Source organism: Gracilinanus agilis, chromosome 1, assembly GCF_016433145.1.
Source record: "Gracilinanus agilis isolate LMUSP501 chromosome 1, AgileGrace, whole genome shotgun sequence".
NCBI classification, from domain to species: Eukaryota; Metazoa; Chordata; class Mammalia; order Didelphimorphia; family Didelphidae; genus Gracilinanus; species Gracilinanus agilis.
In genome coordinates, this window is record NC_058130.1 from 738,660,099 (window position 1) to 738,677,780 (window position 17,682).

The 17,682-nt window shown below is 46.8% G+C and overlaps 1 protein-coding gene across 3 annotated transcripts in view; it reads right to left on the reverse strand.

The window, feature by feature from the left end:
* Positions 1-17,682, reverse strand: part of PNPLA6 (patatin like phospholipase domain containing 6) — a 43,606-nt gene that overhangs the window by 15,025 nt on the left and 10,899 nt on the right. For 2 of the 3 annotated variants that reach the window (XM_044672964.1, XM_044672972.1), the window contains exons 8-21: positions 17,475-17,634; positions 17,270-17,350; positions 17,025-17,153; positions 16,815-16,895; positions 16,542-16,707; positions 16,130-16,216; positions 15,938-16,047; positions 15,618-15,785; positions 15,454-15,531; positions 7,841-8,046; positions 7,600-7,731; positions 7,167-7,290; positions 6,806-6,919; positions 6,496-6,571 (exon numbers count right to left, since the gene is read on the reverse strand). In XM_044672964.1, the coding sequence (XP_044528899.1) occupies positions 6,496-6,571; positions 6,806-6,919; positions 7,167-7,290; positions 7,600-7,731; positions 7,841-8,046; positions 15,454-15,531; positions 15,618-15,785; positions 15,938-16,047; positions 16,130-16,216; positions 16,542-16,707; positions 16,815-16,895; positions 17,025-17,153; positions 17,270-17,350; positions 17,475-17,634 (1,712 nt within the window). Of the gene's footprint in view, positions 1-5,354; positions 5,364-6,495; positions 6,572-6,805; positions 6,920-7,166; positions 7,291-7,599; positions 7,732-7,840; positions 8,047-15,453; positions 15,532-15,617; positions 15,786-15,937; positions 16,048-16,129; positions 16,217-16,541; positions 16,708-16,814; positions 16,896-17,024; positions 17,154-17,269; positions 17,351-17,474; positions 17,635-17,682 lie in introns of all 3 variants that reach the window. The other variant, XM_044672980.1, reaches the window with a different exon arrangement.

Below are 17,682 nucleotides of genomic sequence, written 5' to 3' on the forward strand. Positions count from 1 at the left end.
GCTACTACTCAATCTTCTGCCTAGGAGGAGGAGATGAAGTGACATGATTTCTGTGATGAAACAAGAACACTCTGAGGCACACGAAGTGGGCTGAGAATGCACCTGAGATAGATGGTACAATGCACCGCCTCCTTTGCACTCATCCCTACCTCCTGACTTAGCTGTTTCTGTTAGTGACAATGACCATCAGGATCCTGACCTCTGAGCACTCTCCTACCCTTCTTTTAACCCCTCTTCCTTCGTGTTTACTCAAGGATCTGAATCCTTCCCTTCAACCTCTACAATCGAATTTTTTTTTTAACCCTTACCTTCTGTCACACAGCTAGTGTCTGAGGCCAGATTTGAACCCAGGACCTTCCATCTCTAGGCCTGCCTCTCAATCCACTGAGCCACCTAACCACCCCTCTTCGCAACATCTCTTCTGACTGTCTCCTCCCCTCCATCCTAAGGCATAGCCCTAAGTTGAGATTCTCATTGCCTCTCACTTAGGCTTTTGAAATAGCCTCTCAATTTTCGTTCTTGCTTCCAGTTTCTCTCCAATTCTTCCTTCAGATGCTACCAGATTCCTCCTCCTAAAGAGGAGGGATGAGGGTAGCAAGTTGGCTTAAAGGATAGAGTGCCAGGTCCAGAGATGGGAGGTCCTGGTTTCAAATGTAGCCTCAGTCACTTACTAATTGTGTGACCATGAGCAAGTCACTTAACTCTTTCTGCATAGCCCTTATCACTCTTCTGTATTGCAACCAATACACAGTATTGATTCTAAGACGGAAGGCAAAGATTTAAAAAACTTAAAACTTTTAAAAAATAAGATGGCAGCTGGGTTTATGCCCCAAAGAGATAAGGAAAAAAATTTGTACAAAAATATTTATAGCTACGCTCTTTGTGGTGGCAAAAAATTAGAAAATGAAGGGATGCTCTTCGATTGGGAAATGGCTGACCAAACTGTGGTATCTGTTGGTGATGGAATACTCTTGTGCTCAAAGGAATAATGAACTGGAGGAGTTCCATGTGAACTGAGATGACCTCCAAGGAACTGATGCAGAGTAAAAGGAGCAGAACCAGGAGAACATTGTACACAGAGACTGATATGCTATAGCACAATCCATTTTAATAGACTTCTCTACTAGCAGCAATGCAATGATCCAAGACATTTCTGAGGGACTTATGAGAAAGATGCTATCCACATTCAGAGGAAGAACTGTGGGAGCAGAAACACTGAAGAAAAACTGCTTGATCACATGGGTTGATGGGGACATGATTGGAGATGTAGACTCTAAGCAATCACTCTAGTGCAAATATTAATAATATGGAAATAGGTCTTGATCAATGACACATGTAAAACCCAGTGGAATTGCTTGTCAGCTCTGGGAGTAGGGAGGGAGGAGGGGAAAGAAAGAACATGAATCATGTAACCATGGAAAAATAATCTAAATTAATTAATTAAATGAAAATTTTCAAATCACACACACAAAAAAAGAAGATGGCAACTAGAAGCAGCTAGGTGGCACAGTGATTAGTGCTTGGCCTAGAGTCAGGCGGATCTAAGTTCAAATCCAGCCTCAGGCATTCCCTAGTTATGTGACCTTGGTCAGATCTCACAACCTTGTCTGCTTCAGTTTCCACAACTATAAAATGGAGATTTTATACCATCCACTTCCCAAGGTTGCTATGAGGATCAGAGGAAATATCTGAAAAGTACTTAGTACAGTGCCTGGCACAGAGTAAGTGCTTAATAAGTATTTATTTTCCTCCTTTCCTAAAGCACCACTCTGATCACATCAGTCTCTATGCCTGCAGGGTACAATAGTTTCCCCTAGATTTACAATTCAAACTCTGCTTCCTGGCATTCAAGGTCATAATCTGCCCCCAACCCACCTTTCAATTTTGCCCACTACTCCAGACATTCTTTATGCTCTGGCTAAGTAGGATGGCTCACTGTTCTCTCGACACATTTGGACTTCTTTGTCTCCCACTCTTCTGTCCAGCTCAGGGAATCACAGAACTTCAGAGTTAGATGGGACTTCAGGGTCAGGACTGGGCCTCCAACCCTCAGCTGAACCTGAAATCACCCCTACAGTCCGTGGTCATCCAGCCTTAGGTGTGAAGTGCTAAATGCTGCAGGAGGGCTGTCCTTGTTACAGTCTTCCCTATCCAGCCTAAATGTTCCTCTTTGAGACTTCCACCCAGTGTTCCTGGTTCTGCCCTATTGAGCAAAATAGAATAAGTCTCCTAATCCCTGTACTTCACAACAACCTTGTGGTAAGTGGCAAAGACCACCATCTCCTCATTCTTAGAAGCTCTGTTTCTCTTCAGGTCACCCAAGTCTCCAACATGCTTCTGATTCATACAGAGCCTGCAGTCTGCCAGAATCCCCAAACCTATAATGATGACTTTCCCATCCTAAAGTGGGTTGTTTGAACCCAATTGTAAGACTTAATTTATTTCTGTTAAATTCATCCCTATCCTGTCAAATTCAGCCCAATAAGCTAGTCTGGCAAGGTCCTTTTGGAACTGATTCTATTATTACACTTTCCCTCTTGGCTTTGGAATTTTTGCAAATGGGTTGAATGTGCTATCTGTGCCTCTGGGAGATGGACAAAAATATTAAATAGTTCAGATCCCTGGGGCACTCCACTGGAGACCTCCTGCTAAATTATGACACCAAACCACTCTGATCACAGTCACTAAATTAGTTCCAAATCCATCTAATTCTATTACCATCTGGCCCATGTCTCTCCATCTTTTCCATAAGAACACTATCTAATAAAAATGATGGCATATGCCTAATCTACCAGTTTGGCAACCTTCGAAAAAGGAAACAAGGTTAGTCTGGCCTGGTCTCAGAGAAGCTATGCTAACATTCCTAATTACCATTTCCTTTGCTAGATGTCTGCTGATTGTCTCTTTAAGAATGGATCCTTAATTTTCCCGAATTTTCCCAGGAATCAAAGTCAAACTTACTGACTTCTAGTTTATAAACTCTGTTCCTTTCCCTTTTTGGAAAATGAGGCCAACATTCACCCTTCTTCAGTCCTATGTTAACTCTCCAATTTCCTGTAAATTTTCCAAATTTCATCATATCTGCTCATTCTTTGAGGCCTCGAGGACATGGTTCATCTGAGTTGTGTTGACTTGAACTCAGCAAGGGCAGCCAAGTACTCTCTAACTACCTCCTTCCTTATCTTGGGCATCCACTCCCACTGCTTCTGCAATTTTCAGTACAAAGGTCATTCTCTTTGGTGGAGACAACAGACCCAAAACAAAAATTAGGCAACAATGTGATTCCTTCTATGCAGGAGAACTAAAACGTTTGAAGTTGCACCATGACTTCTGGGGTGCCCTGCCCTAAGTGTGCCTGGGCCAGGTCTGTGATGTGTCCTAGGATCTTCATTATTTCCTCTTTCTTCCCAGCTGGTCGATAGTCCACATGCCAATGACAACAGTCAGCTCTACTTCCATGGAGTGCCAGTCCAATGCTGTCCTCCATGTTTATCCTCTTTGGTTCTTCCAGGATGTTCTTACCAAGGCTGATGTTCCTGCTATTCAGTGCTACAGCCTCCCCTTTTGCCTTCTCCCATGTCTCCATTTACTGAAATGCCATCCTTCATTCAAGTTCTTTAACAAAATGCTCACCCCAGTCTATCCTCAGAACTTCTACTATTTTTCTAGTTTTTAAACCCTTACCTTCTGTCTTGATTCTAAGGCAGAAGAACAGTAAGCACTAGGCAATGGGGTTTAAGTGACTTGCCCAGGGTCACACAGCTAGAAGTATCTGAGGCCAAATCTGAACCCAGGACCTCCCATCGTCAGGCCTGGTGTTCTATCCACTGGGATACCTAGTCATCCCACTTATGCTACTTTTTAAAAACCATACAGCATTGACCACATTCCACCAATAATTTTATTACTTGTGCACATGTCTTTTCTTCTTTACTAGAATAGTAGTCCTATGATACAATACTTGATCTTAGCCAAAAGACCAAGAAGCTATTATTAGTGCTTTGAAAGGAAGGTCTATGTCTTATCTCTAGCCTTCATAGCACCTAACACACAGCCCTGCACATTGTAAATACATAGGAAAGTGGTGAAATAATGGCTGGCCCCTGTTTCTTTTAGCCTAATTTTAAATGTATTTCAGGGAAAAACTGGCTCCCTATTAGAGATTCAGGGAGTTCCAGTTTCTCCAGGTAGAAGAAAGAATCAGAAGCCATGAGACATTCCTTAATAGGTGAGCGATTAAAGGAATGGACAAAAAGTCCTTAAAGGAAAAATACCAACTATTAACTACTGTTTAGAAGATTACTCAATATCAGTAATAAGAGAAATGCAAATTAAAACTTTTGTTGGTTCAGAAGCAAGGCCTCAAATCACACACTTCTCTGGGGCTCAGGCGTGCTCCAAAATCACTCCATTAGTGGAGAAGCCATTCAAGGCTGGAAATGAACTACTCTATTTGATTGCAAATAAGAGTCAGAGCGCTCAGGCAGAGCAGGGTTACTAAAGGCCCCTGAGGGAAAGTCTGGGAGACTGAGAGAAGAAGATAAGGTAGGGCCACAAGGGGAAGGAAAAGCAATGTTTCCTCTGAACTGACACCAATCCAAAAGGGACAATCCCAAAGACAAAAGCCCAAAGGTCAAGAGAGCTTGAAGGAACCTCAGAGCCCACCTGGGGTGGGACTCCCATTTCAGAAAGGGGGAAACTGAGTTCCAGAGAGTAGAAAGGACTTACTCAAGGTCACATAGGGGCAGGCAGAAACAGAACTCAAACCCAGGCCTTCTGAGCCCAGTATCTTACAGTGGCAGGCATAGGTCTCCCTGTGCATCCTAGTCACACTACAGGCTCACATTCATTCCAGGATTTTTGCCTTAACTTTTATAGAATCATAAGATCCAAGACCTGGATAGTATATGAGACCTCAGAAGCAACTGTGTTCAAACCATCTCCCCCATCTTATAGATGAGGAAACTGAGGCTCAGGGAGACTAACTGATTTGCCCTGGGGCACTCAGCAAGAAAGCAAGAAATTCTGGATTTGAATCTAGATCCTCTGGTTTCAAAGGCAGTGCTTTTCCTCCTGTTCCACATGGCCTAAGAATAACAAGGATAAAATAACTAGGTCTGACTGCCTGTGGCTGTTTGGCCCACTCAGATCCCAGGAAACTCTATCCTGAGGACCTTCGAGGACATTTCCTCCAGAGCTCACCCAGGTCATCCTGGGCCTGGGATACTCTGCAGCTTCTCCAAGTAAAGGACTGATGGCCTAGGAAGAACAGATGCTGGCAAGTGCTTAGACCCACAACACCACACTCCTACCTGTGGAAATTGTGAATTTGAGCCTTATTCTGGCTTAAATACCTTGGCCAGCTTGGATTTCAGCAGGGAGAGAAGCAGAAAGAGAGGGAAAGAGGAGGCACCCTCTAGGTCATAGAATTATAGATGTAGGAAATCTTCTAGTCTAGTTCTCTTCATTTTAAAGAGGCAACCAAGGCCAAGAAAATGGAGATGACTTGCCTATAGCCATGCAGCAAGAAAGGGTCTGAAGCCACATTCAGAATTAAGCTTTTCTTGCCTCTGAGTCTGGGGCTCTACCCATTATACCACCTAGCTGTTAAAGACATTCTGCCCAAACTTTCAGACAAGTAAGGAGAATGTTATAAAGGCAGAGAAGCCTCTCCTGGGGAGAAGACAGGCATCTTTTCCCCAAAACTTGAGCCTGGGCTTTCTTAATAATCAGAATCATCCACAACTCTACAAGATTGCCTTGGGGACAGGAGATTACCCTTCCCTGGAGTCTTAAAGGCAAAAGAAAATGGCCATTCATAAGCCAGTGTTGGAGGAGAGGTCTGTGGTGAAGGATAAGCTTGTCTGGTCAGCATTCAGGGTTCTGCAATTCTGTGATTTTTAGATCTTTGAGCCCCCCAAAGTTCATTGACAGAAGATGGGGAGAACGTCCATCTCCCTGGGAGACCAGGGGCAAAAGGAAGGACAGAAGAGGAGAAGAAAGAGTCCTTTTAGAGAGAGAGGAAGACAAGGGACATGGCCACTGAGAGCTGGCAAAGAGAAAGCTGCTGGAACTGGGATCCTCAACAATTCCAAGTTATCAGAGTGGTCTCTGGGAAGGAATTTCATGTCACTATAACTTTTTATTTTTCTCTGGCCCCTCTTGTCCTTATCCCATCCCAAACAACTCTACAATCAGTGCCTGCTCCAGGGAGGAAAGAAGAAGAGAGCTAAGAGGGAGGAGCAGAGAGACAACAACCTCAGAGCAAAGGGCAGCAACAGAGGAAAGAGAAGCAAGCAGGTCAGGCCTGGAACCAAGGGAGGCAAGAGGCAGGGAGCTGGGAGCTGGGTCCTGACTATAAGAAATGAGGGAAAGAAGAGACAGGAAAGAGGGGTCAGGTAAAGGCCAAGAAGGATCCCGGGGACTCACACATGCTATACTTTCTACTGGATAACAGTCCCACTCCTCCTGGTCTGCCCCAACTTCACCACTTACATGGAAAGGGTGCCTGAAGCTGCTGGAGATTCCCAAGAATCTTCTGGCTCATCAGGTGGATGAGTCGGGTTACAACCTGTGAGTGTTGGGGGTCAGAGGTCACAGCAGGCAAAAAAATCCCCCAAGCCCACATCCTCCCTGACTCTAGCATCTCCCTTGAGGATGCCAGGTACCTAGGAGGAGCCTAGAGCCCAGGACATCTGAAAATATCTGGAACCCCAATTCTCCATCCCAGAGACCCCATTCTCTACCCTAAGGAATCCCTGGGAACCCCATTATCCCCCGCCCTGCCTCCCCAGAGCCCCCATACCTGTGGGTACCTCCTCTTAATGTGACTTAGAGTCCCTTCTGGCAACTTGGCAAGTTCTGTGTCTCGCACTGCATGCACTGTTGTGGCCCGGGGCTGCCGGGTCAGTGCCTCCACCTAAGTCCAACCAGGACAGGGGAGTAAGCAGCCCGCTCCCCAACGGACACAAGGATGGAAGGCCCACAGGGAGATCGCTCCAGGCAGGGCCCAAGCATTGGCAAGCGGGGCAGGGCACGGAAGTGGAGAGCTAAGCTGGGAAGTTAGAGCTGGAGGAAGCCCAGGGACAGGATGGGAGTCCGGGTGTGCAACAGGGTCATAACCAGAGCCAGGATTCAGCAAGGCCAGTCCTGGATGAGTAGCTCACCACCCCGATAAGATCCCCACGGCCATATTCCCCGACCAATTCCTTCTTGCCATTGACCCTCTGGATGACAGAGCGTAGGCGCCCATTGAGTACAATGTAGGTACAGTCTGAGCGGTCACCCTGTCTGGAGGATAGGGACAGGGGATGAGGAAGATTAGAAGGCAGCTGCTTCTCCCCAGAGAACCTCAATAATGTGACCAGGGTGGGGCCCAGGGATTCAGGGAGGTGGGAAGAGACAGACAAAGAACGATCGATCGCAGGGACCTTTGAGAAAACTCGGGCTGATGGCCCGGAACTGCAAAGTGGGAAAGGAGATCCGAGCTGAAGGATTCCAAGGTTTGGGGCCTCTAATTAGAAGGAATGTGGAGGGGGAAGTGGGCCACAGGCTGGGAGGGTATCTAGCTGTAAGGTTCCAGGGTTTGGGTCCCGTTACCTATAGAGGGCGCGTCCGGCCTCCACAGATGTCCAGTCAATTGCAAAGTCCATCTGGCGTACAAATGGGGACATGCGGGCGACCACGGTGTGGGCGGCACTCAGGACCACGTTTGGCTGCTCCCGCATGATCCTGAGAAGGAAGGAAGAAAGAGGGCGGCGTGGAGGCCTTGCTCATCCATCCCTACCTCCCCCGGGAACCCTGCCAGCCCCGCTGGGCCGGCCTGGGGGTCCATACGCACTCATAGAAGGCTGACTTGGAGATACTCAGGTATGTGCAGTCCCTCTGGGCCCTCAGCGTGAAGATGAGTGGCTCCCCTGTCAACACGGCCAGCTGACCCACCAGCTCTCCAGGCTGGGCTACAAACAGACACACTTCCTCCTCCTTGTCAATCATGCGCTGGTACACGTGCAAGCCGCCCCAGAGCACAAAATGCAGGCTCGCATCCTAGGGGCAAGACGGTGGGGTAAAGGGACAAGGCAAATGCAAGGTTGGAAAGATGCCTCCCTGAGGGAGAGCCACTTCAACCGGACTCTGGGAGGCCCTGAGCAGCCACCGACTCCATCACCTGGGAATGGCCGCCAGTGTGGCCACTGACAAACACGAGGAACGGGTGTAGCCATGACCACAGACAAGGCTCAGGGTACGGGTTTGAAGTCAGGGGGCCTAGGTCCCAACCCCATTCCACTAGAACAGAGTTCTTCACCTTTGTGGGCTTCAGTTTCTTCCTTTGTAAAATGAGAAGGTCTCTTAAGTGCCTTCCAGTTCTAAATGTTTGCTCTTAGGACCTGGTAAAAGCCATCAAATCTCCCTCAGAACAAAACGTCAGCTAAGAAGAAAAGGTAGGGATGAGGAAGATATCAAGCCCAGGACACAAAGAAGAGTTCATCTTTTGGAGTGGGGACAAGAACAGGTGAAAAGCTAGAGGTAAACAAGATCTCATGGTGAGAGACAAGATGGCTGCACACTGGGTCGGGCTACTTGGAGTTGGGTCTAGGTTGGCTTCCTGATGACAGAGCAAGAAGTGAAGAGAATGAAAGGAACTGATACTAAGAACCAGAAAATGAGCATGAATAACTTTTTAAAGGCCTAGAAAAAAGAACCAAGTCAAAGAAAGGAACAGAGAAGGCCTGTGCTTGGACCAGAAAAAAAAAACAGGTATATACACAGCATAGATTTTACTGAGGTTGGGGATAATAATACTATATAATAATAACAATAATAATAATGAGGAGGAGGAGGAAGAAGAAGTAGAGGAGGAGGAGCCAATGCTTAGCTTTACAAAAACACTTTACATGAGTAAACCTCACAACACTCTAAAGTAGGTGTTATTATGTCCCTTTTACAGATGAGGAAACTGAGACTGAGGAGTTAGATGACTTGCCCAGGGTCACACAACTAGTAGTGTTTGAGACAGTATTCAAATTCAGGTTTTCCTGACTCCATGGTCAGTATTCTATCCCCTGTGTCATCTAGCTGCCAGAGAAAGTCCAGTGAGTGATGACCAAGTCCCCTTCCAAGTCAATGAAGGCAGCCTAAAGCCAGTAGGGCTGGAGAACACGAGGCTCCAGGGAGGAAGGTACCATTCTCCCTCAAAGGAGAAGTGGAAATAGTGTTATATCTGAAGCTAAAGGACCTGGGTTCAAATCCTGCTAGACCATTTACTGCCTGTGTGACTTTAGGTGAATTCTTTCACTTCTCTTTCAGTTTCAACATCTGTAAAATGAAAGAGATGAACCAGAGAACCTCTAAGTCCTTCTCTAATTATTAATCATTAAACCTAATGATCCTAAGGTGAAGATAGATGCTTAGTGAACAGGGCTGAAACCAGGAGGAAAACCTGGAGACCAAACAGCCTGGGCCTTCTTGCTAAGGGCCAGACGTAAGGATTCATTGGAGTTGGCTATGAGCAACACTAGAGCCAAGGTGGGCAGACAAGAGGCTAAGGGGGAAGGGGCACCTAATGTGGCTCAGCAGATAGAGAGCCAGGCCTGGAGTCAGGAAGATCTGGATTCAAATCTGACCTCAGACACTTCCTAGCTGTGCAACCTGGGCAAGTCACTTAATCCCAATTGCCTAGTCCTTATCATTCTTCTGCCTTAGAATTGGTAGCAAAGGCAAAATATTAAGAGTTTTTTTAAAAAGTGAGGCTAAAGGGAGGTCAAGATGGAGAAGGGAGCAGGATGGGCACACACTGCCAGAGACTAAATCCAAAGCACATTCAGGGAAAGAAAGAAGTTGTATAGTTAGAAATAACTTGAATCCCTAAAAGTCCATGTGTAGATACTTTATAACACTAACATTTTCTCTACAGGATACATCTGTCGGCTCTCTGAAGCCCCAACAAAACTGTCTTTGTGGTCTTCAGCACTGTCAAAGGGACAGTGGACCCTGCTACCAAAGGGAGAGAGAGAGAACACTGAGAGAACCACACATGGAACTCACTAGAACCCTTTCCACTGCGGGACAGCTCTAATTGTTGAGAAATTGATCCTTAGGTGAGAGGCAGAATGATATAATGGAAAGAATAGGAGACTTGAATAGTCAGAAAAGGCCTGGTGTTGAATCCCACCTTTGACACTAACAATGTGACCACAGGCAACTCAATCACCTTTTCTAACCCTGTTTCTTCAGCTATAAAATGGGCATAAAACTCCCTATAGTTCTCACTTCACAGAGTCGTGAGGATTAAATAACATAGTGGAAAGAGATTTGCAAATCTTAAGGTACTATTAAAAATAATAGCTATAACTATCGTTACTACCATTTGAAAAAACTTCATTTAACAGAAATCTGTTTATTCTTCCCATTGGTCCCAAGTGATGCAGGACAAAAACTTAATTCTTCTCCTACATGGAAACTCTTCAGATATAAGAAAGACGACAATAGACTTCAAATCCAAGTCTTCTCGTCCCTAGTTCATGGCTTGCTTGCTTTTTTTCCTTTAAACCCATATCATCTGTCTTAGTATCACTTCTAAGACAGAAGGATGGCAAGGACTATGCAATGGGGGTTAAGTGACTTGACTAGGGTCACACAGCTAGAAAACATCTAAGGTCAAATCTGAACCCAGGACCTCCTATCTCCAGAGTTACCTAGCTGTGCCTAGGTCAAGGTTTTAATCCCCTTCCCTCATGCTCTCTGCCCTATCAATACCTCTCCTAAAATGTGGTTCCTAGAATATTCCACTTGTGATCTGAGCAGGCCAAAATTCTGTGAAATTATTACCACTCTTGTTTTAGATAACAGATTCCTACTTATATGGTGTAAAATCACATTAGCTTTTTAGTCACCATCTAACAGTTGACTACTATCTACCAAAATTCAAGAATAAAACAAGCAGGGAAATAGGTGGCTCAGTGGATAGAAAGCCAGGCCTGAAAATAGGAGGTCTTGGGTTCAAATCTGATCATAGATACTTCCAAGCTGTGTGACCCTGAGCAAGTCATTTAACCCCAATGCCTTCTGTCTTGGGACCAATACATAGTACTGATTCTAAGATAAAAGGTAAGGATTTTTTTTTTAAGAATAAAATAAGCAAACAAAAAGTCCTAATATTTGTCACATAAATAGAGTTAGCAAAATCTTTCCTATCCTGCATTTAGACAATCAATTAAGCAACTGACCTTTTTTGACCAAACAGAAAGTCTTTCTCTCCCTATTCGATTTCATCTTATTAGACTAGTTTATAACATGGTCTATCATTTGAATTATCAAGCTTTTGATCCTGTCATCTGATAAAATGAGTTACATTAATGTATGACTTTCAAGTTTATAACACTCTTCGTCTTTATCTCATGAGGCCCAAAACAACTTGTGATACAGGCACTCTAGGTAATATTATCTTTATTCTAAAGACAAAGGGGCTGAGGATGAGGCTGTAATTCTCCCAGAGCCACAGAAAATAAGTGTCAGAATCAAGATCTGAACTCAGGTCTTTCTGGCTCCAAGTCTAGCATTCTATTCACAATTCCTATGTCCCTCCCAAATTTCAATCCCTTACAAAGTCTTAAGTACACCATCTAAGTCAAGAATAATGTTCCAAGGCCTAGGAGAGAGTCCTATGGTCACCACCAAGGATTTTCTTCCAGACGAGCACTGATTCATAATCTTTGAATAATATTCACAGCCATTCTCTACACTCTATTTAGTCCACAAGCATGTCATGAGAAACTTTATAAAACTTCCAGTTGTAACCCAAATACACAATGATGCCAGTGATCCCCAGCTCCACCAGGGGCCTAAAAAGGGAAATAAGGTCGATATGGCATAACAAGCTCTAGAAGAAACCATGGTGGTTTCTTCAGAGATCATTATTTCCCTTTCTAAGTTATTACAACCCATCAGTTTAATTACTCATCTTGGCAGTTTCCTGGAGATCAAAGGTCACTGGCCAGTAGTTTCTGGAACTCACCCTTTTCCCTCCATAACACGTGCACCTAACAGAAGGAGATGCCCGAGTCAACTCATCCTGATAAAGTGAGCCCATGACCACTTGGCTAAAGCCACACTTATTCTGCAATCACCATCTACAAAATGGACTATCAATGATGCAGAGACCAAGACAGCGAAAGTGCTCTGTGGAGGAAAATAACCCCCCCACAGGCAGCCCAACTGTGGCAATGTTCTCACCCGTTACTGCCCCCATAGGAAATAACCAGACCAAACAGCTGAGATTTCTCTAATCCTTGTAATCTTAATCAGGCCCACAGCTCAGGCTGAGTAAAATTATGGAAGAACAGGAACCCAGATAGAACCACATGAAACAAGAAATTCCCTGTGTGTGCATGTGTTTTGTCCTAACAGGTCAGTCAAGCACATATCTCATTTGGACCACTGAGATGGAGCAGGTAAAATTGTTTAAGGTACCTTTTGGCCCAGCAGTACCACTACCAAGTCGAGATCCCAAAAGAAATAGGAAAAGGATACAAGTTATGGTATATGAATATGATGGAATATTATCATGCTATAAGAAATGATGAAGAGGACAGCTTCAGAGAAACCTGGGAGGACTCATATCAACTGTTGAAGAGTGAAGTGAGCAGAACCAGAAGAACAATATATATAATTACAAAGTAAAGCCAAACAACTCTGAAAGACTTGAACTCTGATCAATGCAATTACCAATTGTGTTGGGCAGCTAGGTAGCCAGTAGATAGAGGACTAGGTCTGGAGTCCAAAAGACCTAGGTTCAAATCTGGCCTCAGACACTTCCTAGCTGTATAAACCTGTGGAAGTCACTTAACCCTAACTGCCTAGCCCTTACTTTGCCTTGGGACCAATACATAGTATTGATTCTAAGACAGAAGGTAAGGGTTTAAAAAAAATTTAAACTTAAAACATAAAACAGTGGTTTCACTGCTTCCTAATAAATTCCTGCCACCTCACTAACTTTCCCCCTCTGGGTCAAGATGAAATCCAAAATAATAAATTCTATCACTACCTTCCTTTGAAATAAGCAGCAAAACAATTCAAGAATTGATCAATAGTTCTGCTTTTAGGAGAAAGGGACTATTCAGGTGTCCATACAGCAGATGCCCCTGTCGGTCACTTTTCTGTGTAGCTGCTGCATGGATTCTGTGACCTGGACTAAGAGATATGGATTGCAGATGTCATGGTGCCCAGTGCAGGAAGTCCTAGGAAAAACTGTGTCTTTTTCTGGAGGTTTGTTGTCACTCCGGAGAGCTCAACCTAACTCTCTACCCAAGAAAACTCACAAATGGGTAAAGAGAGAATGCCCACTGTTGAGACTAGAAGATAGAATGGATGGACAACCCAAAGAGCAGGTCCAACAGTGACTAGATCTTAGGCAGCCATGGAACTGGGGCCCAGAAGAGAACTGTAGTACACCAAGTTGGACTGCCTTTGAGAAATCGAAAGGTTTCTAGCTTCTCTCTGAAACAAAGATCCATCTTTTAGTACCAGTAATCTTCTAAAGACACTAGCCAGCCATAAGTCACGAAATGAATATTGATCTCTGAAGAATTAAAGTTGTGGATCACCCAAAGGATAAAGAGAACCAAGAGGCTTGCTGGGCATAAATAGAGTGTAGAACATTACCAAAGAAGAACCATGCAGGAGAAGTTATACAAAGGATGTTATCAAAAAAAGTCTGGACAAGAGAGGAGGCAGGCTGGTTACCATTTAAGAGATGGATAATTGCCAAGTTCCCTTGCTTCCCTGGAGTCTATGAAAAATCAAGAGATCTAGCATAACTGATATAACCTACATCAGACTATTTACTGCTTTGGAAAGAGAGAGGGGACCAAGAATATAAATCAAAATGCTCGAAAACAATTGCCAAAAATTGTTTCTACATGTAGTTGAAAAAAAAAATGTTTAATTCAATTTAAAAAGAGAGGAAAAAAAGAGAGGTCTAGTACAAGTATCCTAACCTGTAAGTTTTTAAAACATTCTGATAACTATTCAACATAATCCATTTCCTTCCTAATCCTATGTATTTTATGTATTTAAGAACATTATTCTTTATATTCTTTTTTTTTTTTTTTAAAGCAATGGGGGTCAAGTGACTTGCCCAGGGTCACACAGCTGGGAAGTGTCTGAGGCCAGATTTGAACCTAGGACCTCCTGGCTCTAGGCCTGGTTCTCAATCCACTGAGCTACCCAGCCGCCCCAGAACATTATTCTTTAAAAAAAACTCTTACATCCCATCTTAGTAACAACTCTAGGGCAAAAGGGCAAAAGGGGGTTAAGTGATTTGCCCAGAGTCACATAGCTATGAAGTGTCTGAGGCCAAACTTGAACCCAGGTCCTCCTGACTCTAGGCCTAGAGTTCTATTCCCTGAGCCACCTAGATGCCCCCTCCTCCCTTTTTTAAGAACATCATTCTGATGATCCAGGAAAATCCTGAGGGAATTACGAGAAAGAATGCTATCCACATCTAGAGAAAGAACTGTGGAAGTAGAAACACAGAAGAAAAACATGATGGATCGCTTGTTTATAAGGGTATAGGATTTGGGGTTTTGGTTTTAAAAGACTACTCTCTTACAAAAATGAATAATATGGAACTAGGCATTAAGTGATAACGCAGTAGAATTGCTTGTCAGCTCTAGGAGGGGGAGGAAAAAAACATGAATCCTGGAGCCATAGAAAAATACCTTAAAATAAATGAATAAATAAAAGTTAAAAGAAGGGAGAAAGAACATCATTCTGAGAAGGGGTTCATGAGCTTCCTCAGGCTGACTGCCATTACACAGAAATGATTTAAGAAGCCCTGATCTGGATGAAGGTCCCTGGTGGAATACTGACAAGAGCCGCCCTAGAGTGGGCACACACTGGGTGGGCCATCATCACCACTGGAGGGCGCACCCACACTGACCAGCCCCCTAAGCCTCACCTTCAAAGATGTCAAAAAGAATTTAATCCTTCCCTCTACCTGCTCCAAGAAGTCAGAGCTTAGACAACTCAGAGCTTAGACAACTCAGATGCTCCTATCACACCACTCTTCCCTCTTTATGTTTTTTGGGTTGTTTGTTCTTAGTTTCCTAGTAAGGATTAGTAACTCTTGGTGAGCACCTAAGGGTGGTTCTGCTGACTCAGGAAAGGCAAATGGCTGGGTCCCACGGGGTCAGAAGAAGCCTAATGGTGGCTAGCCAGGGCCAGACTCAGAGCCAGGCCACAGGGAAAAAGAATGGGGGCCCTGGGAGAGGTGCAGGCCCTCCTTGTGGCTGAAGTGGGGACACGACGTCTTGGGGATTCTCTTTCTACTGTCTCCCTGAGATCAATGGGGAAGCAGGTGGCTGGGCTTGAGGAGCTGGAGAAGAACGTTCCAGAAATGGGGAAGATCAGGCCTGTGACAGAAGGAAAGGAGAGGAGGGCCGGGCCGGGGCTCACCTGGTCACCCTGGCGGGCGATGACTGTGCCAGCCCTGGCATGATGCAGCATCACTCGGCTGTTTAGCAGCGAGGGGTCCTGGGAACAGTGAAGGAGAAGGGGGTTCTCAGGGGGGCCCGGCTGGCCTCCAGCCCTGCCACCTTCACTGGAACCTCCCTGCCTACCTCAATGTTCATGAGCTTCACCAGTTCATGCGTGGCAGCTTCAACGATGCTACTGTTATGACGGCCTTGGTAGGGCCCGAAGGGGCAGCTGCCCCCAGTTGACTCGTCCTCACTGAGGTTGTACTCACAGGCCCCTGCCGGCTGTTCCCGAGGCTCCTGAGACATTGACTGGGTAGAACCAGGAAGTCAGGGAGTCCCCAGCTCAGACACCCCCCCATACACTCAGGGGCTCAGAGCCAGCCGCCTGCCCAAGGGTGTGAAGGCTCCGGGGGGGAGGGGGAGGGCTGGGGATTGGAGCAAGGATGGGGGGAGGGCCTCACCCGGGACATGTTGGGTAGCAAGACCCCGGAACTCTCCTCTTGGAGGGACACAGAAATTCGGCTCCGTTCATAAGCCATGTCAAAGTCAGAACACGGACCCCGCTGCAGCCCTGGAGAAGCACGGGAAGAAAGGAGGACTTAGGCTCAGGCCCGCATCCCTAGCCAGGTCCTCCTCTCTTCCGAGACTCTCACCAGAGATGTCCACAGGCATGGAGATGCAGCGACTCAGCGGAGGGGCAAGAGAGGACTCCGAGGAGGTGGAAGACTTCACAGGATCCCCTGGAGAAGGGAGGAGGCACAGTCAACCCCCAGAGCTCGTCCTCTCCAGTACCACCATGCCTGTAGTAGGGCTGAGGGAATCAGGGATTAGAGGCCAGGAACCGTGAAGGCTTCTACGAGGACCAGGCAGGGCGAGGGGTATCGCCACAAATTCCTTCCAGCTCGGGATGCAGGCTGCCACGACCCCCCAGTCATTGTTGGGGGAGAGCAGGAAGGAAACAGAGGGCTAACAAGGGAGGCCATGGTGGAGATGGGAGGCTGTGCTGTGCACAAGATATCCCAAGGACCCATCAGGAATTCAGGCTAGGGGGGTTTAGAAAGGAACCTGGGGGACCAGGAAGGGGGGCCCCAGGAGGGGCCGGGGGCCGCTCAGGAGAATCCCGTGGTTCTTCCGCGGTACACATAGCAGTGCTGACACGTTTGGGACCCCTAACAGGGCTGGTTCGGGTTGGGAGGCCGGGGCTCGGGAACAGGCGCAAAGGCTGCATCTCCTAGACAGAGCAGGCGAGGGTATGAGGAAATGCGCCTTTCAGAAACAGTCCCTGCCCAAGCTCAGCCCCCCCCCCCCCACTGTCCCCTCATCCCCCTCAACACTCACATTAATGAAGAGCTCGTTGGTCAGGCCCAGGTAGTTGTGAAGGGCCAAGAACGTCACTCGCTGCAGCCGAACCATGATGATCTGCGAGGGAGGAGTAGAGGGTCAGAGGCTGGAGGCTGAACCCAGGGCCCTCAGGGAAAAGGGGAGAAGTTGGGCCCGAGAGTGGACAGGAGAGCGCCTCAGAAGCCCTGCAGATGGCAAGGGACCGACCTGCACAACTCGCACGAGGCTCTCGGGGTATTTTTCAAAGACGGTGGAGAATGCTTCCACCGGCAGCCGTAACACTGTGGAGTCCTTGGCAGCCCGAGCAGAGACCGTCCTGTAGGAGCGCTGGTGGCCCTGCGAAGGAGGGAAGGAAGGAAGGAGGGAAGGAAGGAAGGAAAGAAGGCGGAGGTGAGGGGGCCGCGCGCCCCGTCCCGCCTGGCTCCACTTCCCTGCGATCTCGCGGCACTCACCGTGATGACGTCGAGGATGCTGAGGAGGCTGTTAACACTGTCCCCAGGAAAGACCTCCTTCACCACGCACTCCTTCCCGTCCTGGAAAGAGGCGGCCACTAGTCTCCAATACTCCTCCCGCCCGACCACCGCCGTCCCTCCGCTCTTACTGCCCCCCACCGGTCATCGCTCGACCCTCGGCCAGCCCCCCACCAGCCCTGCTCACAGGGCCTGGGAGGCAGAGCTCCAGCTTCCCATCCTGGACCACATAGATGCTGGCATCGGGCTGGCCCGGCCGGAACACGTATTCGCCCTGGTTCAGCCGCTGGAACACCATGTGGCGGCAGAGCTCCAGAAAGAGCGGCTTCTCGAAGTGCCCCAGCACCCTGGGAGGGGAGGGGATTGTCAAGAGAGAGAGAGACCCCCCCCCCCCC